This window comes from Gallus gallus, chromosome 3 (genome assembly GCF_016699485.2).
Source record: "Gallus gallus isolate bGalGal1 chromosome 3, bGalGal1.mat.broiler.GRCg7b, whole genome shotgun sequence".
NCBI lineage: Eukaryota > Metazoa > Chordata > Aves > Galliformes > Phasianidae > Gallus > Gallus gallus.
The window spans coordinates 65,972,145-65,996,442 of NC_052534.1; the positions used below are offsets into that span (position 1 = coordinate 65,972,145).

Genomic DNA, 24,298 nt, shown 5'->3' on the forward strand with positions numbered 1-24,298 from the left:
AACAGAAGGATTTGGCCTTAAGTCAGAAAGATGAGATAAACAGGATGACCATTAAAACACAAAAACATGCGCTATCACCAACTGTGTGAAGATCAACATCAGATTAAATCCAGTTCAGTGAGTAGTGTTTATGCATCTCTCAGCCAGACAGGATGTTCTACTGATGTTTCAGACCGGGCTCCTGCTGAGCAGTGTGAAGCACAGGGATTGCATCTCACTGTGCAAGTAAGTCGGTCACATGTTCAAAGATACAAAGAAGAGACTTGTGTTCTGTGGGGAGCCCTGGGAGGGTCAAACCATTGTTTTAGCATTTGATAGTATCTACAGTAAAAGTTTCCTAAAGGGCTATTATTTGTCAAAATATAGGTTCCCTCCTACTTCACAAATAGCAAGAGTGTTTTCGGTTTTTGTCATTTCTAAAGAAAAAGAAATAGAATGGAAAGAATAGCCTAATACCTAACTAGTGAGGCTGAGAGTAAGCAGTGCTTCTGATTCTCACTCTTATGTTCAATTAAAACAGTAGTTCCAGACGTACTATTTTCCTCTCTGAGTTCACCTAAAACATACGTTGTGTTTCGGGTCTCAGGGACCTGAGACATAACTCATCTAAAATTAAGTTTGGTTTTAGTTTTTTCCTTCAGTGATGGGACTTGGCAGGCTGTTACCTGGGACAGTTAAAGCTGCTGTTATTGAAGATAGTTAAGTGAAAGAAAGTAGTAGTCATTAACCTATAAAAGCCTTCTGCCACCTGCAAATCTCCAGTTGCACAAAGTCATGTGTTTCATTGAAGTCTTTCAGCATTGAAATCCTTTGTTCTGCCTCCTAACGAGCTTCGCTGTGAGCATCTGATCAGAGCTGGTCACCTACGTACTGTTTGTAGGAGGGAAAAGGAAATTCCAGGGGACAATTCATAGGAATTTACTTTAAACATTAACATTTATGATGAGATAAGTGATATTAAAGGAGACCAGATGAATAGCTTAGATGTAGGTACGAGAACTCTAGGCATCTAAGATTTGGTAGAGTTAATTCCACCTTCAGATACCAAGTGGAAGATCATCTTAAGATAACTTCTATGCAGATTCCAAAAATGCAGTTTGTTTTGATCCCATTGCAAAATGAGGAAGCATGAAGAATACATTGTCCTCGCCTGATCATTCACCTTTTCCTTGGCAGTGAAATAACAAACACTGTTGGCAACATTCTCATTCAGCTTCAAAGTTAACCTCTCTTTCAAATGAGTAGGAACTGCTTCAAGCCATTGTTTTAGGCTGTCTTCAGGCTTGGTTTGATACCACTATGCAGGTCAAGTATTTAAACCTTCATCCATTATCATAGGATCTAAGCACCTCAAAGTTCCTTCCTTTGTTTACCTACATTTGATATCTTTCAGACCACCTTTGCAATCTCAAGAACTCAATTTTGCTTTAAACAAGAGTATGGAGCATCAGAAAAGCAAATATTTTATCAAATAAATCTGATCTGACTGTGGTCTAGCAGCAGATTTTGTTTGCCTGCTCAGTTGCTGCCTCTGCCAATACTCTGCAGCAAATAACCAAGAACAGAAGTGACACTGATCATGATTGCTTGCTTTTTAAGATTTTCCACGTCTACTCCAAGTAAATGTACTTCGTTTATCGCAGTTTTCTTTTTGTCACCTTGAAAGTGCTTCTGTATGCAAGGCTGGAACAAGGGTCAGCAGATGTTGTGGCCTCGTTTCAAGGTATGATTTATAACTCTGTCAGCACTTTACTTACTAGGTAAGCAAAACTGTATATCTATGTGAGTCAATTCAAATACGAAGGCACATTAAAACTGTTAACAAGGTCTTCTGTGGAAGACTTTGCAGATCGAACTGATTTCTATAGAGAAATACAAAGAGCAGGATAAAAAATGTCAGTTTAAGAGTACTGTAAGTGTCCTAAATATATCAAGGAATATTTTTCAGATTGGGTACATGCGCTGAAAAACCAGATTGTGTTGTTTTAATATATAAAAGAGATAAATAAGTAAGAGAAAGGCAATTTATTATTATTGTTACTATTATTTAAGTTACCGTGCCAGCTCTACATCCATTTCTTAACTGCTATCAGAAATACTGATTTTAAAGTGAAATATGCCACATCAAGAAGTCCAGTCAGTTGCAGGTCAATTCAGAACAAAATTTACGTACGCTCTGTCGTTCAACTTTCTCCCTTTGTCAGATATTTAACTCACAATCCATCCCCAATCTAGTAACACGGGAAAAATAGGCTTTAAAGAAAGGAATATAGAACTGCTTTCCCAAAAGTTAACACACACATAGATCCTGCACTTTCTAGTTATGCTAGGAAGTCCATCCTTACTAGGTGTATGGGGTAATCCTTACTTTAGGCACCATGCAGTGTCTTTTACTTTAGTTACAATGTAAAACATTCTTTTTTTTTTAGTCTAAGTCTTCCCTCTCCCTCTTACTAGGGTAAAATGAAGATCATTTTAATTAAGACGTAGTCATATTTCATATTAAATTAAACTTCATCTAAAACTTTCCACTAGGAATCTTCAACGCTTCTACTTTCTTCATCTTCTAAGCCTTTAAGAACTCGTCAGCCGCTTGATAATTCAGCACACAGAGCACCACCCTTAAGGGAAGAAAGGTATGACAAATCAGCAACATGATACAAATCCAAACCACTTAACCCACAGGAATGGTTCCTAAGCACAAAGGAATTTGATTTATAAGCATGTGCAAGCAGCAGTGTCGCAGTTTCAAAATTCACTGTGATGGAGCCTAGTGCAGGATAATGCTGTGCACTGACAAGATTTGGCAGTCATTAAGACCTACAGCGCTACTGACTAGGCCTGAAAACTGGGCACTGTCTGGTGTATAACTCCAAATTTGGGGTAAATTTGTTAGGCAGAATGGCATCGTTCATTATTAAGTCATTTTCAGTTTCCAGTATTAATCTGCAAAGCTCTCAGGTGGAAAAAGCAGTTCCCTGGTATTTCGATGAACCCAGCTGTAGCCAGAAGTTAGAGAGACAAACCTGAGGTCTCACCTTAGCTTTTACAGAGACACTGCTATTTTGGGATAACCTGCAAAGGGATTTGTGTGCTTTAGTTTCTTCTCGCTTTGCTATTCCCAGGATGCAGGAGCAATGCAAGAGAGCTAGCCTTATTTTTTTCTAGCCAAGATGCATGACTCTTATCAAGCTCATTTTAGGGAGTATGTACGAGATAGTAACTGGAACCACTAATTGCCACAGGTGGGTTGATTTCTGATCTCTGGGTAGACATCAATTTGTTGCCATTGTGTCCTGCCTTACCCTCAGGTGTTTCAGAGCCTCCCTGATTCAGACAAACCAAGTGTCGCTACCTCTGAATTTCTGCTGCATGTTGCCAGGTACAGATTCCCTACGTAACCCCACTCTCACCACTGTGAGTTTTTTCTGCCCCTTAACCTACACCAGCCTTTCTAATTAGTTGGCAAATTCTACCCGCATCTGCTTTGCCGATCCCAATAACGTGGTTTCCCAAGAACTGTTTTTCAGAAACAAGTTTGGTGTTAAAGCAAGGGGCACAACCTTAGCGCAGGAATTTCTTATCCATAAACACACGAGAGTGACAGGTTTATTTGTTTTTAAACAAACTTTTGAACATGGTCCCTGTGGCCTGCTCAAACTATTCCCCACCAGCAGCAGATCCCAGGATGCCTTTGAAGCCTTGAGGCCAGACAGCCCTCCAGACTTCCTGTCCGACTGCTGGTTTCTGGTGCTATGCATGCTCTTTTGCTCAAGGAAACGCTTTCTTTTGTTGACCATGCATGGTTTCACAAGGCCCGGGCCACTAACCATGCAGATATAGCAGCATTCCTCTGACACTTTATCTCCAATAGCTCAGGAAAGGACCTTGAGTTGAAAGCTGTTAATCACATTCTCAGTCTAGGAATTCATTCTCATTACAGTTCGATTGTATCAGTACAACTGGAAAGTAAAATTTCAGTCAGTCTAAATACCAAGCATTTAAAGTTAAACCGGCATTTCTGGGAGGACTTCCCACTGATTTTCTTTTCTCCCTTCAGCCCTCAGTCTTGTCAGGGCAGCTAAACTTTGAGCCAAACTAAGCTAGATAAAGCTTGCTTCATATCCCATTTATGCTTCTCGAGGCAAAAAGATCACCAGGGAACGAGTTAAGAAATCTTTTTCCCCATGCTTGCTCACAACTTTTGCAGGACAGTTGGGAGCCGGAGCACAAGGGCTGCTTGAAGCTCCTTCTGACCCCTTCCTGAGGAACAGCACCAACCCACCACACTGTAATTGGCTCTACACAGCCATTTCCCTGTGAAAATGAAAGAGGAATCAAGGCAGGGAAAGGATAACACCGATTGTGTAACTGTAGTTTCTATGTACTGTACATCACCCCTGAAGCACTCCCCTTGCTGAGCTGAGAACCTCACTCTCATTTACGTTATTTTGCTGCTGCAACCTTTGCTGTGAACCTACTCCAGAAATCTGTAATTTCTGGTGTTATTCTGTTTTCTTGTGGGTTTTTTTTTTTTTTTTTTCTTCAGAAAGTAAACAGCTCATTTCCCTTAGACCCATAACAACAATGTGAAACACATATACATTAAAATTTTCTTCCATTTCAGCTATCCACACTGATGCATAGCAGGACACGCCGATGTGAGAGGAAGCATTCCAGAAACAATGTAGATTTTACACTATCTTTAGACAGGGATCAGGAGGTCCTGCACTGCATGTTCCAGCAGTTCCAGAGGCATAACAAAGTTAAGTGCTGAGTGTGTAGATTAGAAGAGTGTTAAGTGCTTTCCATTTGATACATAACAGCAGTTACTTCACGGGCTCAGAAGCATTGATCATCTGTCAGTAGGTGACACGAAAGCTGAGCTCAGTCTTCAGAGGTGCTTCTACACTCAGTGTGGTGTTATGGAGCTCACCTGCTAGAAACTCCTGCTCTGTAAGCTTTAAATGCCGTCTAAATGTCCCTTTACCTAATTAGAGATAGTGAGAGCAGGAATTGCCATCTGCCGGCCGAGCCAGGAATGATCTGTGCCTGCAATTCATTTCTTCATCTGTGTGGCTAAATTTGGAAGTGGATTCGAGCATAAGAGATGGTGTGACGTGAAAGCAGGACAATGCAGCTTGCAGCCAACTCTGCACACAGTGCATGGTGCTGCTCAGCCTCGCTCCAGGAAGGGCTGGGGAAAAACAGAGAAGAGAATAGTTTTTTGGTGATCTGAGACACCTCTTGATTTTATTGAGGTGTTGATTTAAAAACAGTCAGCAAAATGATTGTTCTGTTGTGGAAATTTTGAACTTTTGAACGAAGTTTGGATATTGGGAAAAATTCCTTCTCAGAAGGAGTGGTGAGGCAGTGGCCCAGGCTGCCCAGAGAGATGGTGGAGTCACCATCCCTGAAGGTATCCAATAAACATGGAGATGTGGCAGTGAGGGATGTGGTTAGTGGGCATGGTGGGGATGGGCTGACCGCTGGGCTAGGTGATCCTTGGGGTCTTTTCCAACCTTAATGATTCTGTGATTCTACGAAAGTGATGAGTGGCCTCGGTTAGAAATTAACTTCTGTGTCTCACAGTGTTTTCTGCATGAGAAGAGTCAGTGGAAGGTTATTTGACGACATCTTCCCTGGCAGCCATCCACTGCAGGAAGACAACAGAAAATGGAACCCCACCTCCCCACCTCATCTCCCCACCTGCAGGCTGAACAGAGGCACCCTCCCAGCCCCTGCCTATGTGCCGCAGCGTCCTCACAGTCTTCTCCAATTTGCAAGCATCCATTAAGCTCAAGGTACCCTAAGCCACGCACACTGCTCCAGACGTGTAAAATGCAAGTGAATGATCCCTTCCCTCAACCTTCAGGCTGTACTCTTTCTGGCACAGACCAGTGTGGGTTTTGTCCTCATTGCTGCAAGAGAAACAGCAGACGCAGCTCCAGTATTGTTCCTATATTGGTACAATACAAGAACAACCTTCTCCTCATAACCCTCTCCACATAGTTCACAAATTTATATATCTTTGCTCTATTTCCCTTCAGCTACATCTTTTCCAGGCTGAAAGTTCATTCGATCATTATTTATTCAGAAGCTATTCCTTATCTTTCAATCATCTTTGTCCTTCCCTGAGACAGTTATGTTGTAACATTTTCCAAGGTAGGGAGGGGGTCAGGGATAGCTGAACTACACACAGCAGTCAGGGTATAGGCACACCTTACATTTATTCAGCGGCTGACGTTTGTGCTCTGTACAATATTCCTCCTTCCACAATTACCCTCAACATTTGGTTTGCTTTTTATTATTATTATTATTTTATTTATTTTTGAGTACCAGAGTGACTTTTTCACTCTACCATAATCTCAAGGTCTTACTTCTAAATAGCCTTGGCTAGTTCAGAACAAATCTATTAAACATACTGATGTCAGAACCATTCATCACTTGCACTTACCAACAGTTAATTCAATTTGACTGGCATTAAAATAGCATTCTCAAAAGGGTCATCTGGATATTCTTGCAGGTGATGCTGGTCTCTACAACACCAACAGCATCATCAGCAAATTTTCACAGAGCATCGGTCAGCGTTGCCAAATCACAGGACCTGACAAATATTCCACAGAACATGGATAAAGTCTATTAAAAATATAGAAAGGTCCAACATAAATCAAATTGCAAACTGTGGAAGAACTTGAATATACCCAGCAACCAGAAGGAAAACTAGTAGGTTGTATTCAGTACTGAGAAACTTAAATGACAAAAAAACCCTTCTTCTAAGTATGTAAAATAGTGATTTCTAGTAGGCTATTTTCATCAGAAGGCTCACCAGAGAAGAGAGATCCTGGACTTGCTTTGTTTCCTTCTCTAAACAATATTTCCTTCACTAAACAATATTATCTAACATGCTTATAGAACATTAATCATTATTAAGAAGAGAAAAATCAAAATACATTGTTGCTTGTCTTAATTAGTCTTGCAGCAACATCTACGATAATGCATACGATCCTATTCACCACATTGTCAGGAAGAATGCTGCAGAACTAGGAAAAGTACAAAGAGGACAAATCAGCAATTTGATACTGCGTTTGAGTGAGAAGCATTTAAATTAATCAGAACCTTACAGCTTGGGAAAGAAATCACTAAGAAAACTAAGGCCTATTAAGTCATGACTGGCATGAAACAGGCAAAAGGAAATGTTTATCTGCTAACTTTCAAATAGAAGAGCTAAGGGACCTCCAAGAGAACCATTGAGCATCAAGGTTAACCCAAAAATTACTATTTCACTCAACAAAGCTAAATTATAGAACTAGTCAATACAAAATATTTAAGATGCCAAAATGATAAACTTAACAAACCAGTAGACAAAGTCACAAAAAAAAATATCTGGTAATAAAAAAAAAAAAAAAAAAAAAAAAGCCCTCAGCAAACAGGAGATCATCTCCAGCTCGGGAACTTTATAAACTGCAACTTTCCCTATACTATGAAATAATGGCAGAGGTATTGAAATAGAACTATGCTGATTTTCTCCCTATTTTCTTACTCTTATCCAAAGCACAGGACACTTATCCTCGTTTTAAATTCCAGAGTGATAGACAAATGCAGCTCAGTGCTACCTCAGACAATGCAGTTTATTTTCCACATCTGGCTAAATCTATCTTTGGAAAAGCCCATCTCTAAATCGTGTCACATCAGATCAAAAGAACTCTTGATGCGAGTTGAGCATGCTTGTGGTTTTGGTCTTGTGACATAAGTGCTGTACTTCGAATTTTCACCTGAATTTCTTCAATTTAAAAATATTAGCGTTGCTGTTTGCACTATGAGCACATTATTCGGAATACAAAGGCACAAAATGTTTCCATTGCCACAAATCAGCTATCCCCAGGACTCCTATCCACAGAATTTTCTTTCAGTGAGAAGTTCTGGCTTTTCGTTCTGATTAGAAACACCACGAGGTCTGAAAATGTTGCAATTCCCAGAAGTTCCATTTTCCTCACAGCTCTTTCCTCATTGCAGTCTACAAAATGTCAGCGTGCTTGTAAAAGGAAGGTTCATATCGCTTACAAACATTCATCCTGTAGATATCGTTGTTTAAACATCTGCTGATCTTTCATGGTCCCATTAAGATCTCTCCCACAGCAGCGAGCTGAGTTGGATTTTCTGGTCCCCAGAACCTAGATGCAGGAATTCCCACATCCCACACCCAAACCATCAGTATAAAACAACAAACCACTTTCATCGCACAAGTACTTCTTGGCAAGCACAAAATACAAAAGAGGAGTAATGATCCTCCAGACAAAAACAGGAACGCTTGTTCTCATTAAGGGTTTCCCTTGGATTTTACTCAGCACAGTAAGAAACTGCTCAACACTCCTCTGCGACCTGGAATTGCAAGTAAAGAGAAGTCCTCAAAAATTAAGATCTGGAGGCACCTTGTTTTTCATTTTTTGTTTGTTTGTTCCAAGGAGAAGCTACCACAACGAGGGAAAGCCACGCTCAGTCTCTGAAGAGCCACCTGTTACTTCAGCCTCTTGGTGAGGACTTTCTGTTTAAGCTGTGTTTTCTACTATGTCTGACTCAACAGCGTTCTGGGATCCTTCTTTGCAGAACCTAGGTGTTACTGTCTGACAAGAAATAAATGATTGTAAGCATTCAAAACTTGCTCTCGAAGACTGGACTTTGCTGATTTGGTCAACAAAATGACCTTTGAGGCAAACCACAGTGAGTCTGCTATAAAGCTGACTGTGCCAAGTAAATATACAGTTGTGGTATTTATTTTGTAGATTACCATAAAAGCCTCAGTTTTTATAAGTGGACCTTTTATGAATGGAACATGATTTGTGATCCTTAGATAGGAATTAAATATATATATTACGGTGCTCTTATGGACACCCATACGGCTACGTGTATGAGAAGACAGCTTTCTGTGTGACAGATGGGAAAAGACATTGAAGATCTGACTTTGGCTTTCATTTTATGACTGATGATTCCTTCTTACCTGCAGGAAAACAATTCCTGTATGTGTCAGTTTTCAGACAGTCTTCAACATTGTTTTTGCAGATGTAATTCACAAGTTCTGATTTCTCCTTTTCCCATCTTCCAAGTCAATGCCCAAGAGAAGACTTGGAAGACCAGAAGGATTCTGATTTCAGTCATCTGGCTTCTGCTATGAGAAAACACCTCCCCTAAAGCCATCTCTTAAAAGTTTGCCTGCTCTTTCTTAGTGCTCATTTGTTTTGCTTACAGAATTAGGCCCATGGAAACTAGCTCTTTACCCACTAGGTTGAAAAGTTCATTCTGTTCTACTTTTTAATAGAACAAAACTTTCCTGTAAGTTCAGCTCCCAGAATCCATCACAAGCCTCGTCTAGCTGGCTCTGATCAAATGTTGGCATTTTAATAAAGCACAATTTTTGACAGGTTTTTTCCTTCTCTGCTAGCATTTAATACATTTTTTTTCCTCAAGGCATGCTGGTCAGGTAGCATAAATCTCCTGCCACAACCATGAGTCTCTGAAAGAGCAAGCCTTACCCTTAACAGAATCTCATCCATGAGATCATCTTTTGCACTAGATTTGTCATGCCATGTGCTGAAAAAGCATTTCATTTTCACCTCTTCTTATTGTTCCTTTAACTCCGCTTTTTTCTTAACAGACAGCTCTGTCTGTACGTGCCTCAACTCTTCAGTCACTTCACCACATAAGCCACAGAAGAATTTATTTTCTAGGAATTGACAAAAAAAAGGAAATAACTGTAAACCCTATCAGCAATTACCTCCTGAAAACAGCAACAGAGGGCTGGTGGAGTCCAAAGTAGATTTAAAGTATTTTTCATAACTGAAGAGAACAACTGAATCTGTCTTCAGAGGAGCTGGGGACCGTGTGAGGAAGTAGTGAAGCTTTCCAAACATAACACACTACCACACAGTTCCCTTGTACTTCTGCTCATGCTCAGACTAGAGCAAACACAACCTCATATTTTATTCAAGTTCATTAAACAAAAGCATTCAACACAGCTCAAAAAGCCTTATTCATAGCACAGCTCCATAGCATCCAGGGATGGAGGATAGGGTGGAAGAGCCTGTTGGAAAAAAAAAAAAATCTTTACAGTAGAAAAACCCCTTCCAGCTAAAACAGCAGCCATATAAGAAGTTCTGTCAGAAGGGACAGAAGGCAGAAAGGAGACCATTTCAAGAAGCTACCTGAATGTTATTTTGGAGATCGTCTTAAAACTATTCTGAATAGATTTCTTCATGTTTTGCTGCAAGGCACGCAGATGAACTAGAGACTCTCTTAGTGACCAGGACTGGGTGTAACAGATCTGGAGAAGTAGTGGAAATCATCTCATTGGCCTCACAGGCAGGAAACTCACAGCTTTAGCATTTTGCCTTTGATCACAAAGGAAGTTCCTTCTCAAAAAGTTCCTTAGTTGCTGCTGTCACATGTATAAAATAATGCCTGCTTCGTAAGGAAAGTTGTGGTGAAGCTCGGTCACAAGCATAGGTCCCAAAGAACATCAATTTCGTAAGGATGGACTCAAAGCCCTGATCAGGGCACCATCCCACAGCTGCACCTTCATAACTCCTTACAGCAGCGTCAGTGCTCAAGTCCCTTCACACTCTTGTCTTGTGCATTTCTGCAGCTGTTTTAAGAAATACCATTACGCATTATCTACTGCTCTAAAAAAAAGAGCCTACAAACAGACCTGTTTTCAGAAAAAAGAAATAAAGCCAGCATAATATTTGGCTCAAATAACAGTAATGTGCGAAGTAGTAGTACTGCGTGCAGAGTGTGTCAACAGGAGCTGAAAACTATGACCTATTATGAATTAAAAGCTTACTAGTGTTTATTGGTGTGCTGCATAAGGACTTTGGGGGGCCCTATTAATACTTTATAGCAAAGTTTTTATTTATTTTTGTATGTTTTTGCAGCAAGCCATCTTAATATAAACTTCCTGATACAGGACATGCAAATGTCCTTCTTTTTGCTCATGAGAACCAAGGGAGTTAAACTTTTCTCTTTAGCCATGTTGCAATTTATTACAAATATATACTGCTGAAGAGCTTATGTTTCCTTGTTGCATTGAGAATAGTTTCTGTCCCTGCAAAAGCATGACAACATTAGAGTGGGGAGACCTTTTCCTGTCTCTTCCATTCTACTTCCACATTCCGTTCCTCACCTGCCCGTAGATGAGAGAGGAACTTTTGAGCCAATGAGCTCAGAAAAATATCAGCAATTTGCACTCAAAACTGGAAAGACTCAATTACTCCTGGACATTTTTAGATAAGGAAACCTGCACTTAGTAAAAGGAGTAAAATCTTTATCTGAAGAACAGGCAGGGAGGGATGAGGCGTCTGAGCTATCTTTTGGTAACAGCAAGTGTTCATCCCCAGTGCACCCATCTGCGGCTAACAAAAATAACACCACTGCAGCAACAATTCCAGAGCACAAAGCAGTAACTCTCCTGCCAAGAGCTCAGCAACTGCTATTAATGATTTAATTTCACAGATTTAAAAGAAGGGAGAAATAATGCAAGCATCTGAAGATATCTAGAATTGAGCTTAGTCCCAAGCACAGACTCATTTTGCTGGCTTCTCCATGCCATCCACGTCAGGAAAGAAGAAAAGACATTTAGAACTACATTACAACAATTTTGTATGTAATTCAGCATTGCTCAGATCTTTGCAGGCGACATGTGTGGGACGACTGGGGGATCAGGCCTAGCCAGCATGTTCATGAAAGGCAGGTGCTGCTTGACCAACCTCCTTCTATGATTGAGTGACCCACCTGGTGGATGAGAGAAAGGCTGTTGACGTATTCTACATAGACTTCAGCAAAGCCTTTGACACCGTCTCCCACAGTACTCTCCTGGAGAAGCTGGCAGCCCATGGCTTGGGCAGGTACACTCTTTGTCAGGTAAAGAGCTGTCTCTGTGGCTGGGCCCAGAGAGTGGTGATGAATGGAGTTAAATCCAGCTGGCGGCTGGCCCTGAGTGGTGTTCCCCAAGGGTTGGTGCTGGGGCCTGTCCTGTTCAATACACTTGGCCACAACAACCCCAGGCAACACTACAGGCTTGGGGCAGAGCAGCTGGAAGACTCTGTGGAAGAAATGAACCTGGGTCGATGCTCAGCTGAACATGAGCCAACAGTGTGCCCAGGTGGCCAAGAAGGCCAATGGCATCCTGGCTTGTATCAGAAATAGTGTTCCCAGCAGGAGTGGGGAAGCAGTTGTCTCCTGTACTTAGCTCTGGTGAGGCCGCACCTCGAGTACTGTGTTCAGTTTTGGGCCCCTCACTACAAGAAAGACATCGAGGCCCTGGAGTGTATCCAGGGAAGGGCAACAAAGCTGGTGAGTTGTCTGGAGCACAGACCTTATGAGGAATGGCTGAGGGAACAGGGATTGTTCAGTCTAGAGAAGAGGAGGCTCAGGGGAGACATTATTGCTCTCTCCAACTACCTGAAGGGAGGTTGTAGTGAGCTGGGGGTTGACCATTTCTCCCCCGTAACTAGTAATAGGACAAGAGGGAATGGGCTCAAGTTGCGCCAGAGGATATTCAGGTTGGACGTTAGGAATTACTTCTCCAAGAGAGCGGTCAGACACTGGAATGGGCTGACAGGGAGGTGTTGGATTTACCATCCATGGAGGTGTTCAAGAAATGCTTAGATGATGTGCTGAGGGACATGGTTTAGTGGGAAATATTGGTGATAGGTGGATGGTTGGACTGGATGATCTTGGAGGTCTTTTCCAACCTTGGTGATTCTATGATTCTAACATAGAACAAATTCATAACCCCCAGAAGGAGACAATCAAGTGGAGTTTTGAGTTTGCTGCGCAAATTTCAGTGTCCCTTTCCCTAGCACCAGCATGTGTAGGGAACAAACAGAAAAACACACCTGCTTAGGCCTTTCCTGCAGATTTCCTTGTGTGATCTACATCTCCAACACAGCGGTGGACAGGACAGCTCTTCCTCCTGCCCTTGGCTCTGGCTCCTGAACTCTGGCTTCGGAGTTTGACTCCTAATTCCTCATTTCAGTTTGTTCAGACCATCTCACTAAGTGCCTCAGTCCCTACATCATTCAAGAAAACAAGGAATTACGCAAATAACACCACAGAATGCAGAAGATATCTGAAACCAGTCATTAGCATGTCAGTGATATAGTAGAGCAGAAGGAAGGGAATAATAGAACAATCATCAGGAGCAACTAAAGAAAAGCAGCTCATCTTTCGGACAATACAGAGTTGATCTCGACAGACAGTGGGAAACAGCTCCCTGCAGCTGTGCCCAATTGAATTTGGAGGATGTAAGCAAAGGGAGGGAAAGGGAGAAAATGGCAGCAATCAAAACAGAAGACAGGGCATACAGGGGCAATGCTTTTGTAACTGTCATGGAAGGAGTGAGAAATTCAGACTTCCTGGGTGTTGTGTTGCATAACAGGAAGGATTATGCCATTAGCAAGGGAGAAAGAATATAATGAGAATCTGAGAGAAAGGCATTAATTATACATGTTTTCTACTAAGTTCTGCTCAAAACCTTACCTCTACTTCCCATGGACTTCTTTGTGCTTATCTTAAAGAAGTGAGGGGGGAGGGGGGCGGGGGATGGAGATCAAGTAGACATAATATGAAAGTCATAAAGAAAGAGCAATGAAATGAACAGCTGTCATAGAAGTTTATCAACACACATCTGCCATGTTCACTCCTCCAAGTAGGTGATTCCCTTGCTATTTAGAATAGGACTTAACCCGAATTACTTTTTTCTCTTCCACAGTGCTCATATCTACTTCTTTGTCCACAGAGCACTGAGCTCACCCCTGCCTACTGTGATCTGTGAAGTATCAATTCCCAGCCTCCTCAGGTAGGTCTCTTAGAAACCTCATGCCCACCTCAAAACACCTTTGTTGGCTCTTCCTTGTTATTGTGCATAAATGCATGACAGCAGAGTTATTCTTCCTCTACGGCACCAGTCAGGTTGTTTCCTTTGAACATCCATCAGTTTAGAAGGGAATCCTACACAGGCTTCATATTCAGGTGCCTTCTGTCTTCTTTTCCTTGTAAGATTTTAGGGAACATGACTTCTGTTACAGCTGATCTGTTTCTCAGGGATGTATCAGCCTTACTTCGAGGTACTTTGGCAGCGTCCAAGAGGAGACAAACTGCGATGGAGACACAGGAGGACTATTTGCACCACCCATAGTACACATGCTCACATGGATTATGTATGGCTATGTCATTATATATAGCTCACATTTTTTCCACTTCCTTCTCTTTAATATTGAAAATGTCTCTAACAATTCTGCTCTAGTTTCCTTCAATTTGACAGCATCTGGAATAAGCAACAGTCCTCAGCTTTTGGTTTGTTTGTTTGTTTTTGCTGGCTGGACAACACAGCAGTCAGTGCTGTACCAGCTATGGCTGGTGCCTGACTTCCCTCTCTTCAGGCTCTCTTCTAACCCTCCCCAGCTACAACCACATGAGTGGGGGCGGGAAATCCATCACAGTCAAACCCAGAAAGCAGTCAGTGAAAACAAATAAGGTTGCTAAGGAACCGTCCAGATAAAACTCAAACCCACAAAATCTGGGCAATAGAAAGTTGTTCATGAGCTGACTGCAGACAGATGCTCATTCCCCTCAGTGCTCGCTCTGTCATGTACTAATACAGACTGAGGCTGTGATTACTGTGATACCTGTGTAGGACTAATTCCCAAAAATGTGGGAATTCCAAGAACCCAGCATACGGCATCACTCGGTATTTACCTGTCTCTCCTCCATCCTTTTTTAAATCATACCACACAAAGTGCCAAGTACACGTATAGTACAGTTAGAATTCATTGTGTAACTGCATCATTACCTTTAATCACAGCAGCCTCATTAGCAATAGCAGTGAAGGTGCCAGCACAGCAGCACAGCTGTGCAACGTAAGCACACAAACCACAGGGATGCAGAAGGCACCAATCCCTGCCCCTGCCTTCCTGCCAGCTCAGCTAAGGACAGTGAGGCCATGACTCCTCAGAGGCAGCTCCACCTCCGCCCTGCTGTGCAGGTACAGCCTCGGGAAGCACGCCTTGCCACTGGGGAGCTTTTCCTCCAAACCAAACTCATCTCTGCAGTCCGTAAATAAAGCTATCTCCAGTGCATCACTGGAAGGTAAGGAGATGAAAAAAGGAGAAGTGAGCATGCCAGCTGTGCCTTGCCCACACCACAGAGCCCTGGGGGCCATGTTTATATGCTTTCAGACCTAGAGAGCTCCAGACGCAAGGGGCAATTGCGGTGAGGCCCCTTTTGACAGCTGCCCTGTGAGCACAGCATGTTCTTTTCCCCACGCACACACCTACAGCGCAGCATCTGACAAGTTTCCTCATGCTTTAAAAGACTGTGAGAAAGAACACGTAACTATGAAGTTGTTATATTTAGCCCTCATATCTCCACTTACCTTGAGTCAAACCAGATACTCAAAACCACAGCACTGCCTGCCATGCAGAGGTGCCATCTTACACACTGTACAACAGAGATCACATTTGCCATCCGTCTCGTGGCTTAATCGTTGCTTTGCAGCAAGGCTGAAACTTCTCCAAAAGAAATGAGGTGAGCTCAGGATGAAGTCAAGCTAGCAACTCTCTCTTTGCACACTATGAAACTCACACTGCCCACTTTGCACCAAGACAGCGCCGCTTTGACTAATACAAAGAACTTACTACGAACTGAACAAATTTAAATCCCTGATAGCAACATAACCTGAAAACAATTTGTATTAAAAAATACAACACAGCCTAACAATGAAAAATATTTTTAGGGAAAACATTATATATATATCTTTTTTTCTTAGCTAAATGACCTCAAAAAGACCCCAAACTTTCAAAGCCCTTTCTTTGTCATGCTGCAAGCTTCATCAAACTAAGTGCAGCAAGAACACTGCGTGGCATTTGCACAGCCAGAGTTACAGCTCAGCTCTTACACAAGGACAGCAAAGCTGCCCAACGGTTTCCATCCAGGAAGGAGAAGACAAGTAAAACTAAACTGTTTCCTTCTGAAGTGACACTTCAGCTGATGAAACTCTGAGAAATGAGTAGAAAAGAAAGTACTGAAAAGCACACTTGCAGCACTGCTGTATTCATCATGTACATAGTGCACATATTTATAAGAACTACAGAATCCTCCCCAACTCACAAGCATAAACTCTGGAAAGAAGCAGCTCTCAAACGCAGGTAAGAGGAGACTTGTGCCTTTCATGGTTGCTTCACATACTGTAAAATGAAGCATGGTAGAAATACTTAAGATCAGCAAAAATACGAACTTACCTTTGGCTCCTTCCATTCTGGGCACAAATGAAGCATCAAAGATTGAAATTCAAACTGTAAAGGTTTCATTTATGCCTAAAGCAAACAATGGGTACTTTGCTACCATGGTGATGAACACAGCAAAAACACCTTTATCACTTCTGATTCTGCAAATGTGAAGGAGGGCTTGGTGCAACAGTTGAAAGTAATCTGGCATTAGACACGTTATGAGTTCATACGTTAGAAAATGGTTTGGAGTTTATTAAGTATTGCAATTGTGCATAAACCAAAATACATCAGCAGTGTTTGAACGCAGAGGTCATGTCGCACATAGTATGTGTACACTCTATGCTGGTCCTGCAAAGAATTTATAAGATAGGTTGACTGATCAAGGTTTCCCAACATTATAACCATAAAACTGTTTGGGAAATGAGTCACCTGCTTAACTAGCACACGTTTGCTCATATCAAGAGAGTAAATATTCAGCTTTGGAAAACTAAACAAGTTACATCTTGTGTTCCCCCCCCCCTTCTAAATAAGCAGGTTCTAAGCTAAAGCTCAGTAACCCAACGTTTCCTTTAAAATGACAAGTCATTAAAGAAATTTGTGTTTTGTTTTGGCTTTTTTTAATATAAAACTAGAGGTAAAGGCAGCTGAATCCTTTATGTTTGTCATTTTTATATTACAATCTGCATTAAAAAAAATTAAGATACAAATAGTTTTCGAAGTTGTTCCCAACTATCACACAGATTTTGTCTTTTTAGGACTAATACCACCATCTTCAGCTGACTTCTCTGCTGGTCTCTTTTTTAACCCCTTCATTTTTCTCGTCTGCAGTTTACTAAGATCTTGTTTCTGCATGTGGATTCGACCGTAAGTTGTACCAAACACATCATGGGAGATGTTCTTTTTCTTCTTAGGCTGTAAGGGAAGGATGGCATTAGTATTTCTGAGCAGAGTGTGCCTGTAGCTGTGGTGAGCAGCCAGATGTCTGCCTGTATCATCACCAGTAAACCACCAAATCAGGTGCCTAAAATCAAGGATGCGTATGATCCCAAGGTATTTACCTTTAGGGCTTTGGGTTGTTTTAAAGATAGCTTATAAAGGTCATCTGAAGCTAAATGTGTTCTCCTCATAACCAAATCTAATGAAGGTCCTATATCTTCCAGTTCAATTCTTGGTATTTTACAGCCAGATTTCTTCAGAAGTACCCTAGAAGAGAAGAACAAAACCAACCAACATTATCCTTATTATAAATATTTATCTGTCTTCCTAAAGGGCAGTTTCAATCTTGCGCTTGGAAGGATTATTAAAAACAACTGCTACTGCTAATTCTGTTATTGAGAAAGATGTCTATCAATAACAATGTATAATTCATTTCCATCACAACGTGAATGCACTCAAAATACGATCCTGTGTAGCTTCTGTTTTTTTAAATGGGATTAGTACTCTCATTACAACTGTTGAAATTCAATTATACTATCCTAAAAAGCCACACCATTCCATAAATACAAAATAGTGTCCTGTGTATTAATAAACAGGGAAAGAACATATACTACGGTTTACAGCAAAACACTCTGAGCCCTAGGCAAGAAGTTTGCACTTTTTTGGTGTTGTTTTGCTGCATTTGCACACTGTTTTTTCTTTGTTTAAGACTGTAGACAGCTTTTTTGTTACAAGAGAAATCAAAGTCGCACAGAATACAAAAGCTTTCAGCACTCATAGCCCACAGAGGAAAAGCCATGAACTGAGAGCAAATGCCAGTGCAGGGAGAAATCTTCTAGCATGTTCCTGTTTTCCCTTCTGTATCTCTGGCTGCAGCGTACTGCCTGCTGTTCTTCAACAGGGTCCCAGACATCAGCCTGACATCAGACTAAGTCTGTGAAGTCTGAAAATGTACTCAAATTCACCAATTCCCCAGGTCTAATTTGCAACACCTTACCACTCCAACCACGAGAGAACAGTCCTCCGAGCTAGAAGGAAGAGCTCAACAAGGAAGGAATGAACACATTTAGTTCTTAAGTGCTTTCCTTCTGCCACGCAAGTTACTGAGTTACCTATACGCATCGTATGTTTTAAATGCAGTTTGCTACTGCTCCAGGCAGTTCAACTACAGAATTACAGGCTAAAATTTGGGAGGGCTTGACAAATGTACCAAAAAAGCAAACACGGATACAATCCACACTCACTTGTAGCTTCTCATGTAAATTTTCCCATCGACAGCTGTGAAATGCAGAACATGTTCTAACCCAGCCAGACGAATGTTGGGCACAGTAGGACCTCTGAAGAAATCTGAAAAAATATTTAAAAATAAGTGTCTGATTACTTGACTGAAAACAAAGCCAGGAAATGACTGTAACAAACTGGCTCATTTCATAATGGTTCCACATGATAGCAGCGATATAAACTCCTCGACTCTGTAGATTCTCTTATGGCATCAAAAAGGGTCTCTGTGTGTGAAACCAAGTGCATGAAGGAATCCTGAGAGGAACACTTCCCAGAGAGAGTTTCAGAAGCAATATACGTATATGGGATCTAAACCCAAGTGCATGGACAAGAACAAATACCCTTTCAGAGCAGTAACTCCATTTTAACCACCTGACTGGGAGAGCAGAATAGTCTATTCCTCTACATTTTTTAGCTACAAAGCCTTAAAACTAAATGCATCTTATTTTATGTTTAGGCCAATTCACATTCAGCTAAGCAGATTAGCACAGAGAAGCCATTAATTCAGGTGTTTTTAAGACAGCACTCAACTCTTAATCAGAGTCAGATTTGGAAGAGCATGAAGAAGCGATGAAGACTTGTACAAAACAGAACAAAACTATTTTGTTCAATCTTATCTACCTCCCCTCTCAGTGACGTGGGCAAGAAAGGTTTTGGTATGTAAATTCCTTCATGCCTCCCCCACAACAAAGCACTTACGTTCTTGGAGTAAGAGGTATCTGTCATTACAATTAATACTTTCTCTATTTAATAAGCAAAACACACCTATAAAAAAACAAACACTGGAAATACTTGCTTAGTTTGCAAACAGAACACCGAAAACCAGGTTAAATACAAAATGAGCCATCTTCAGCCAGCTTTTTACATGAGACCACGAAAAATACTGTGCAATCAGTGCCTGAAATAAGCACGGCAATCCGTCCAACAGATGCAGGGGGTGGAAAAAAGAATGCGACCTTGACTGAGGGAACAAGGTGTGCTAATAAACATGACAGGGCAGTGCTGAAACACGGGAGAACCACTAACAGATGCAAAACACATCAGTCTCTTCCGTTCCGTCCCATTTCAGATTTCTCAGCTAGTTGTTGTCTTTTCCTCCACTGCCTTTTTCAAGAGTATCAGTATCGGAATGACATCCAAAGCAAAGTCTGGCTGGTATGTATCAGTTGGAGTGTAGCCAGGAAATTTCCTTGCTCAGTTAAATACTCTCACTCCTCTGCTGGGTCGAATTTGTAGTTACAGAGAAGAAGTGGCAAATAAAATACTTTGTCCAATTTTGCATGTTCTTTTCCCTTTGACTCGTTCTCTGTGGGTTCACAAGTGTACATTTACAGCGCTTTTACTGGCAACGCTTCTCTCTGTATTTTCCTGTGGCATCAGACATCCTTTTACCCACAGGACGATCTCTTCCAAACAAATGCAGGTGGTCAGGAATTTCTGTTTCCTGGCAGCGTTCAACAGCTGCAGAAACCTCACACTTCAGTACACCCAAACAGCTGAACTTTTTAATGTTTCTTAATTGACATCTCTTGCTTTGGTTGGACTCTAGACTTGCTTTCTCCTCTCTTTCCATTCCCAGCTCTTTCTCCCTCAACACGTTTCCAGCACTTCTAATTTACTTTTTCCTGCAGAGAGCTTCACAAACCCTTCCAATTTTCAAGTAGTCCAAAAAACTAAGGAATTCTATTAGCCTATACACTTCTTGTATATCAGTTCACATTCGGAAGGTGGCAATACTGTAACCTCTGAAGCTATGATTAACATTAGAGGAGTTTAAACTCTGTCCCTGACTTTTTTTCCCAGCCATCCCCTTTCTTGACTAGATGGAACCCAGAAATCCCTGAGATGGTCAGAAGTCCGAGTAAGGAAAGCAGTACAAAGAACAAGCCAATCTAAAACTGCAGTAGTCTCCAACAAATCAACAGGTCAGAAAGTGTATAAGAAAGCCATGCAATGCCTCATCATTTTTAGGACCAAAGTGGTATGCAACAGCAAACTAGCCAGCAGGCAGCAATTCAAGTGAAGAAATATTTCATAAATGCAAGCATAAGAAATTATTAGAGTTTCATAAACTGCATTCCAAGAACTTACACTGAAAATGGATTCCTGTCCTACTACCTTGTTAGACAACGAAAACAGAGAAAGAACAGCATGTCTTTGCCTTCCAGGCCTCTTAAAAAATACGCAGCTGCCATTTCTATCTTCTAAATTTTGAAGTGCAAATATCTTTGCACTTCACGTTTTAAGCTGGCTACAGCGTTTGCTTGACATGAAGACAGTAATTCACCCTTGGTTTTTAATTCTACAAACAAACTGCTGTAAGATGATACTCCTAACATGCACAATCCCTCTTGGTAGCACAAAAGCCAATGAAGGCTTGGTTGTTCACCAGCATCACACTGCTTGGGCAACAAGAAGTTGCTTGCTATCTAATATTCCCACTGGGATCTTAGCAGATCTAGTACAGTAACAAACTTCTTGCTGTTATTAAAGGAGTTTTTCTTTCTCAGAAATGAAGTCTGAGCTTAAAAGCACTATCTCGTGCAGGAATAGAAAGAATCTGTTCTTCCCCATCCGTTAAGAGCAGTCAAATTATCAGCCAAATTATTTTAATTGGTTACTGATACTTTCAAGCCTTCATATGACTTAACCTTTCCCTTGATCTACTGTCTTGCATTTAGGTTCCTCACAGAAGTCAATAGAACATTAGGACCTGGAGTACTTGGAATACATTCAAGATGAAAAACTGGATGACAATTTGAGTACAGCTGACAACAGAGAGCTGTTAAATGCAAATTAATAGGAGAAATGACAGGCAAACATCAAAAGAAGAGGACAGGAAAGACTTGCCAGTTATTTGGCAACTGTCTAATGATGCATGTCTTCTATTTAAAGTATCAGGTTGCTTGATAATGGGCTAGATGAGCACACCTGGATGCAAATCACCAACACTGTGCAGACGTCTGAACAAGATACATCTTAGAAAACAATGCGGGTACATCCTGCAATGTAAATACTCATTTACAGTGACACAAATATGCATTATTTAAACTCATTAATCTTCACGTTCAACGGTCATCCAACTTCAAAGGTCCATAAGCACAGTACTAGTCCTTCATATGCCCAAGGACAGAAGTGTTCTCTTCTGCTCCCTTTTAGTCTCACTGTAGATGAAACATCTGCATTTAAGGAATCAAAAGAGCAAGTGGGGAAAAAAAGAAAATCTAAGGTCACTTTCTAAAGAGCAATGAGATTCTGTCTGTTTCCCTAGAAAAAGGAGTCCAATCTTTATTTACATGAAAGGTAGATCTTACAAAGATGCAAGATTATGAAACAGTACAACCTAAGAATGAAGTGGAAGAACATGCCTGCCCTTCTCAGGCCACTCTCACTATCTTACTTAAGCTTGTAGAAGTAATATACTTTCAAGAAAGCTATTAGGAAGCATAAAAAAACCTACCACTCTAACAATCTTTGGAGTTTTTAGGGTTTTTTTTGGGTTTTTTTTTTCCAAGTGTCAAGAGACACTGCATCACACCACCTGTGAGCCCCACAAAGTTACCCTAAGAAGTTTCATCACTTTTTGTAGCTCCTCAGAATAACCCCAAAGAGTGCTTTAACTTCTGACACTTCCAACCTTGAGGCAGAATAAAACATTCCAAGCCATTTTGTTTATTAAGATCCCAGCCCGCCCGGATGTTATGGCACAGCTGTTATTTACAGCTAGTTTTTAATGCACGTATTCGTTCCAAATACTCAGATCAATGGCACTTCTGTGAGAACTGGCCAAATTTCCAACAGAAAATGCTTTCATAATACAAACACAGGCTCAATTATACCGACATTTTCTGTAAGCAGAAACATCCCACTTAATGAAATTAATCCACTGATTCAAAATCAGATATTCACGTTGTCAGGAAAGTAATGTAGCAGTATAATTACAGGGTAAATACTTTTTTGGGAAATGCCAAAATTCTCCACACAATCAACATTATGAATCTTAGTGAGCACACATTTTCAACTTTGGGGTGCTTTAGGCTGGTCGTCTTCATCAGTCATGATGATTACTTAACTCTAATTTCATGCCACGTGAAATTTACAAGTGCCTCTCCTCTTGGTTTCCTTCTGTGTCAAACAGGAGCAAGCAGTTACTGACAAGCCATCGTTACCCAACGCATCACACTGCGACAGATTTATGTGACCCCGCTGCTCAAATAATAACACACTGACCAATGAGAAGGCTCTTCAGTCTCCTGTATTCTTCACTTAAATCAAACGTGTCACCAGCAAATATCAACATAGGTTTTGTTCCTTCAGGACATTTGTTGTTCTGTGGGATAAGAATTTTAAAACAACAAAAATTCAGACCGTATCGGGGAACTTATTATTGTATGAATGGCTGGTTATCCATTCAACACTGAGTGAAAACTGGTGACCTGTGATCTCTAAGACAGAACAGACACTTCTTTTCTTGCGGTATGCACATGGAAAGACGTGTTTCTAAACAGATGAATTGTACTACCAGGTTTTAAAAGCATAAAACATGCAAAATAACCCCTTGCAGTGAAAACAGATGTTAATTTGACCACAACTACTAACAAAAAAAATAGAGGGAAACAGATCTGCCGTACTTCGACACTGGAGAGTACACAAAGAAAGCCCAAAGAGTCAACCACCGAATTCTAATTCTGACCAACATACACAACGACTTGACTATAACTTCCCCACCATTAACGCTACAAACAATCTGAGTTCAGGGGAAAGGTTCACATTTATGGAAGTGAATTTTTTCACTATCCCTCTGGACAGCCCTGCAACAGACCAGCAAAAGCAAGGACCATAAACTCTCCTGATTTTTGCAGTGTTTGAAGTATTTGGTGCATTTTTAATAAACCGGCCATCTTCAAGACATCTCCATACCAACACGGTTGGCTGGGTGGAGGAAAATCATCCACTTGTGGAGAATAACCTCTCCGCTGTGCCACTGGTTCATCTTCTATTAGATTAATTCTCCAAAAGGATTAGCTGCATAGCAGGAAAAGTGTAACTGGGGTGGGAGAGTTGTAAGCACTGCTATCCAGAGCCATATTTTTTGACGGCTGGATCACCTTTTGCTTTTTAATGTGGTTGACGTTTAAAACATGCTGATTTATATACAGAAACCTCCCATGAACACAATCTGAATAAAGAACTGTGTACATGCAGCTAATTAAAAATAAAATAGGAATAAAACAAGTCTGAAGAAAAGAATCTGTAAATAAAGTCACAGTAAGCTTGCAGCAAGCTCGCCATATGCAAACCAAAGAAAAAGCAGTGCACAAAAGTAACACTGTATGGAAATACGAACTAGCAATGCTCAAGTACAGTGTGACGCTATTTCTTTAAAAAAGCTTCTGGTCTTTAATATGCAGAAAATGTAAATGCACCAACAAAACCAACCAGTAGATGTCACTGAAAGGCCATAGCAACTCCTTACCTTGATGTCTTTCAGGGATACAAAGTTCTCAATGCCTAGCTCAATCATATCCAGCACGTGGTAATCAAACATGCGACCTGCAAAAGCAAAGAAAAACCACACCAAAATGAAGACAGTACAGCTACTATTGCAAGCTAGACTTTCCATCCAAATAACAACCCAAGACGGACACATTACCTACTATCAGGTTATTGGGCCGCTTCTTGTTGTGAGAGCCAAACAGAAACAAAGAACAATCCGATTTCTTGGAAAAGAATTCCTACAGTTGGGAAAAAGAAAAAGTGATAAATCACGAGTTTCACTTCGTAAGTGTTTAAAATATTCA

General features: G+C 41.0%; 1 protein-coding gene and 1 long non-coding RNA gene across 4 annotated transcripts in view; one reads left to right on the forward strand and one right to left on the reverse strand.

Annotated features, from left to right (window-relative positions):
- On the forward strand, positions 1–16,807 carry LOC121110443. 2 transcript variants are annotated; one of them, XR_006938978.1, is made up of 6 exons: positions 1–225; positions 1,644–1,723; positions 2,536–2,636; positions 3,312–3,382; positions 4,628–5,804; positions 13,766–16,807. It is a non-coding gene; the product is annotated as an uncharacterized LOC121110443 (long non-coding RNA). The 2 variants fall into 2 exon arrangements; XR_005858887.2 differs by lacking the exon at positions 13,766–16,807 and having other exon boundaries at positions 1–1,723; positions 4,628–7,421.
- RPF2 (ribosome production factor 2 homolog) overlaps positions 16,500–24,298 on the reverse strand; it is an 11,612-nt gene continuing 3,813 nt past the window's right edge. For both annotated transcript variants that reach the window (XM_426181.8, XM_046939595.1), the window contains 6 exons: positions 24,151–24,232; positions 23,974–24,050; positions 22,728–22,827; positions 18,461–18,563; positions 17,339–17,483; positions 16,500–17,192 (listed from right to left, as the gene is read on the reverse strand). In XM_426181.8, the coding sequence (XP_426181.2) occupies positions 17,013–17,192; positions 17,339–17,483; positions 18,461–18,563; positions 22,728–22,827; positions 23,974–24,050; positions 24,151–24,232 (687 nt within the window). In that variant the 3' untranslated portion in view covers positions 16,500–17,012. The remainder of the gene's footprint in view (positions 17,193–17,338; positions 17,484–18,460; positions 18,564–22,727; positions 22,828–23,973; positions 24,051–24,150; positions 24,233–24,298) is intronic.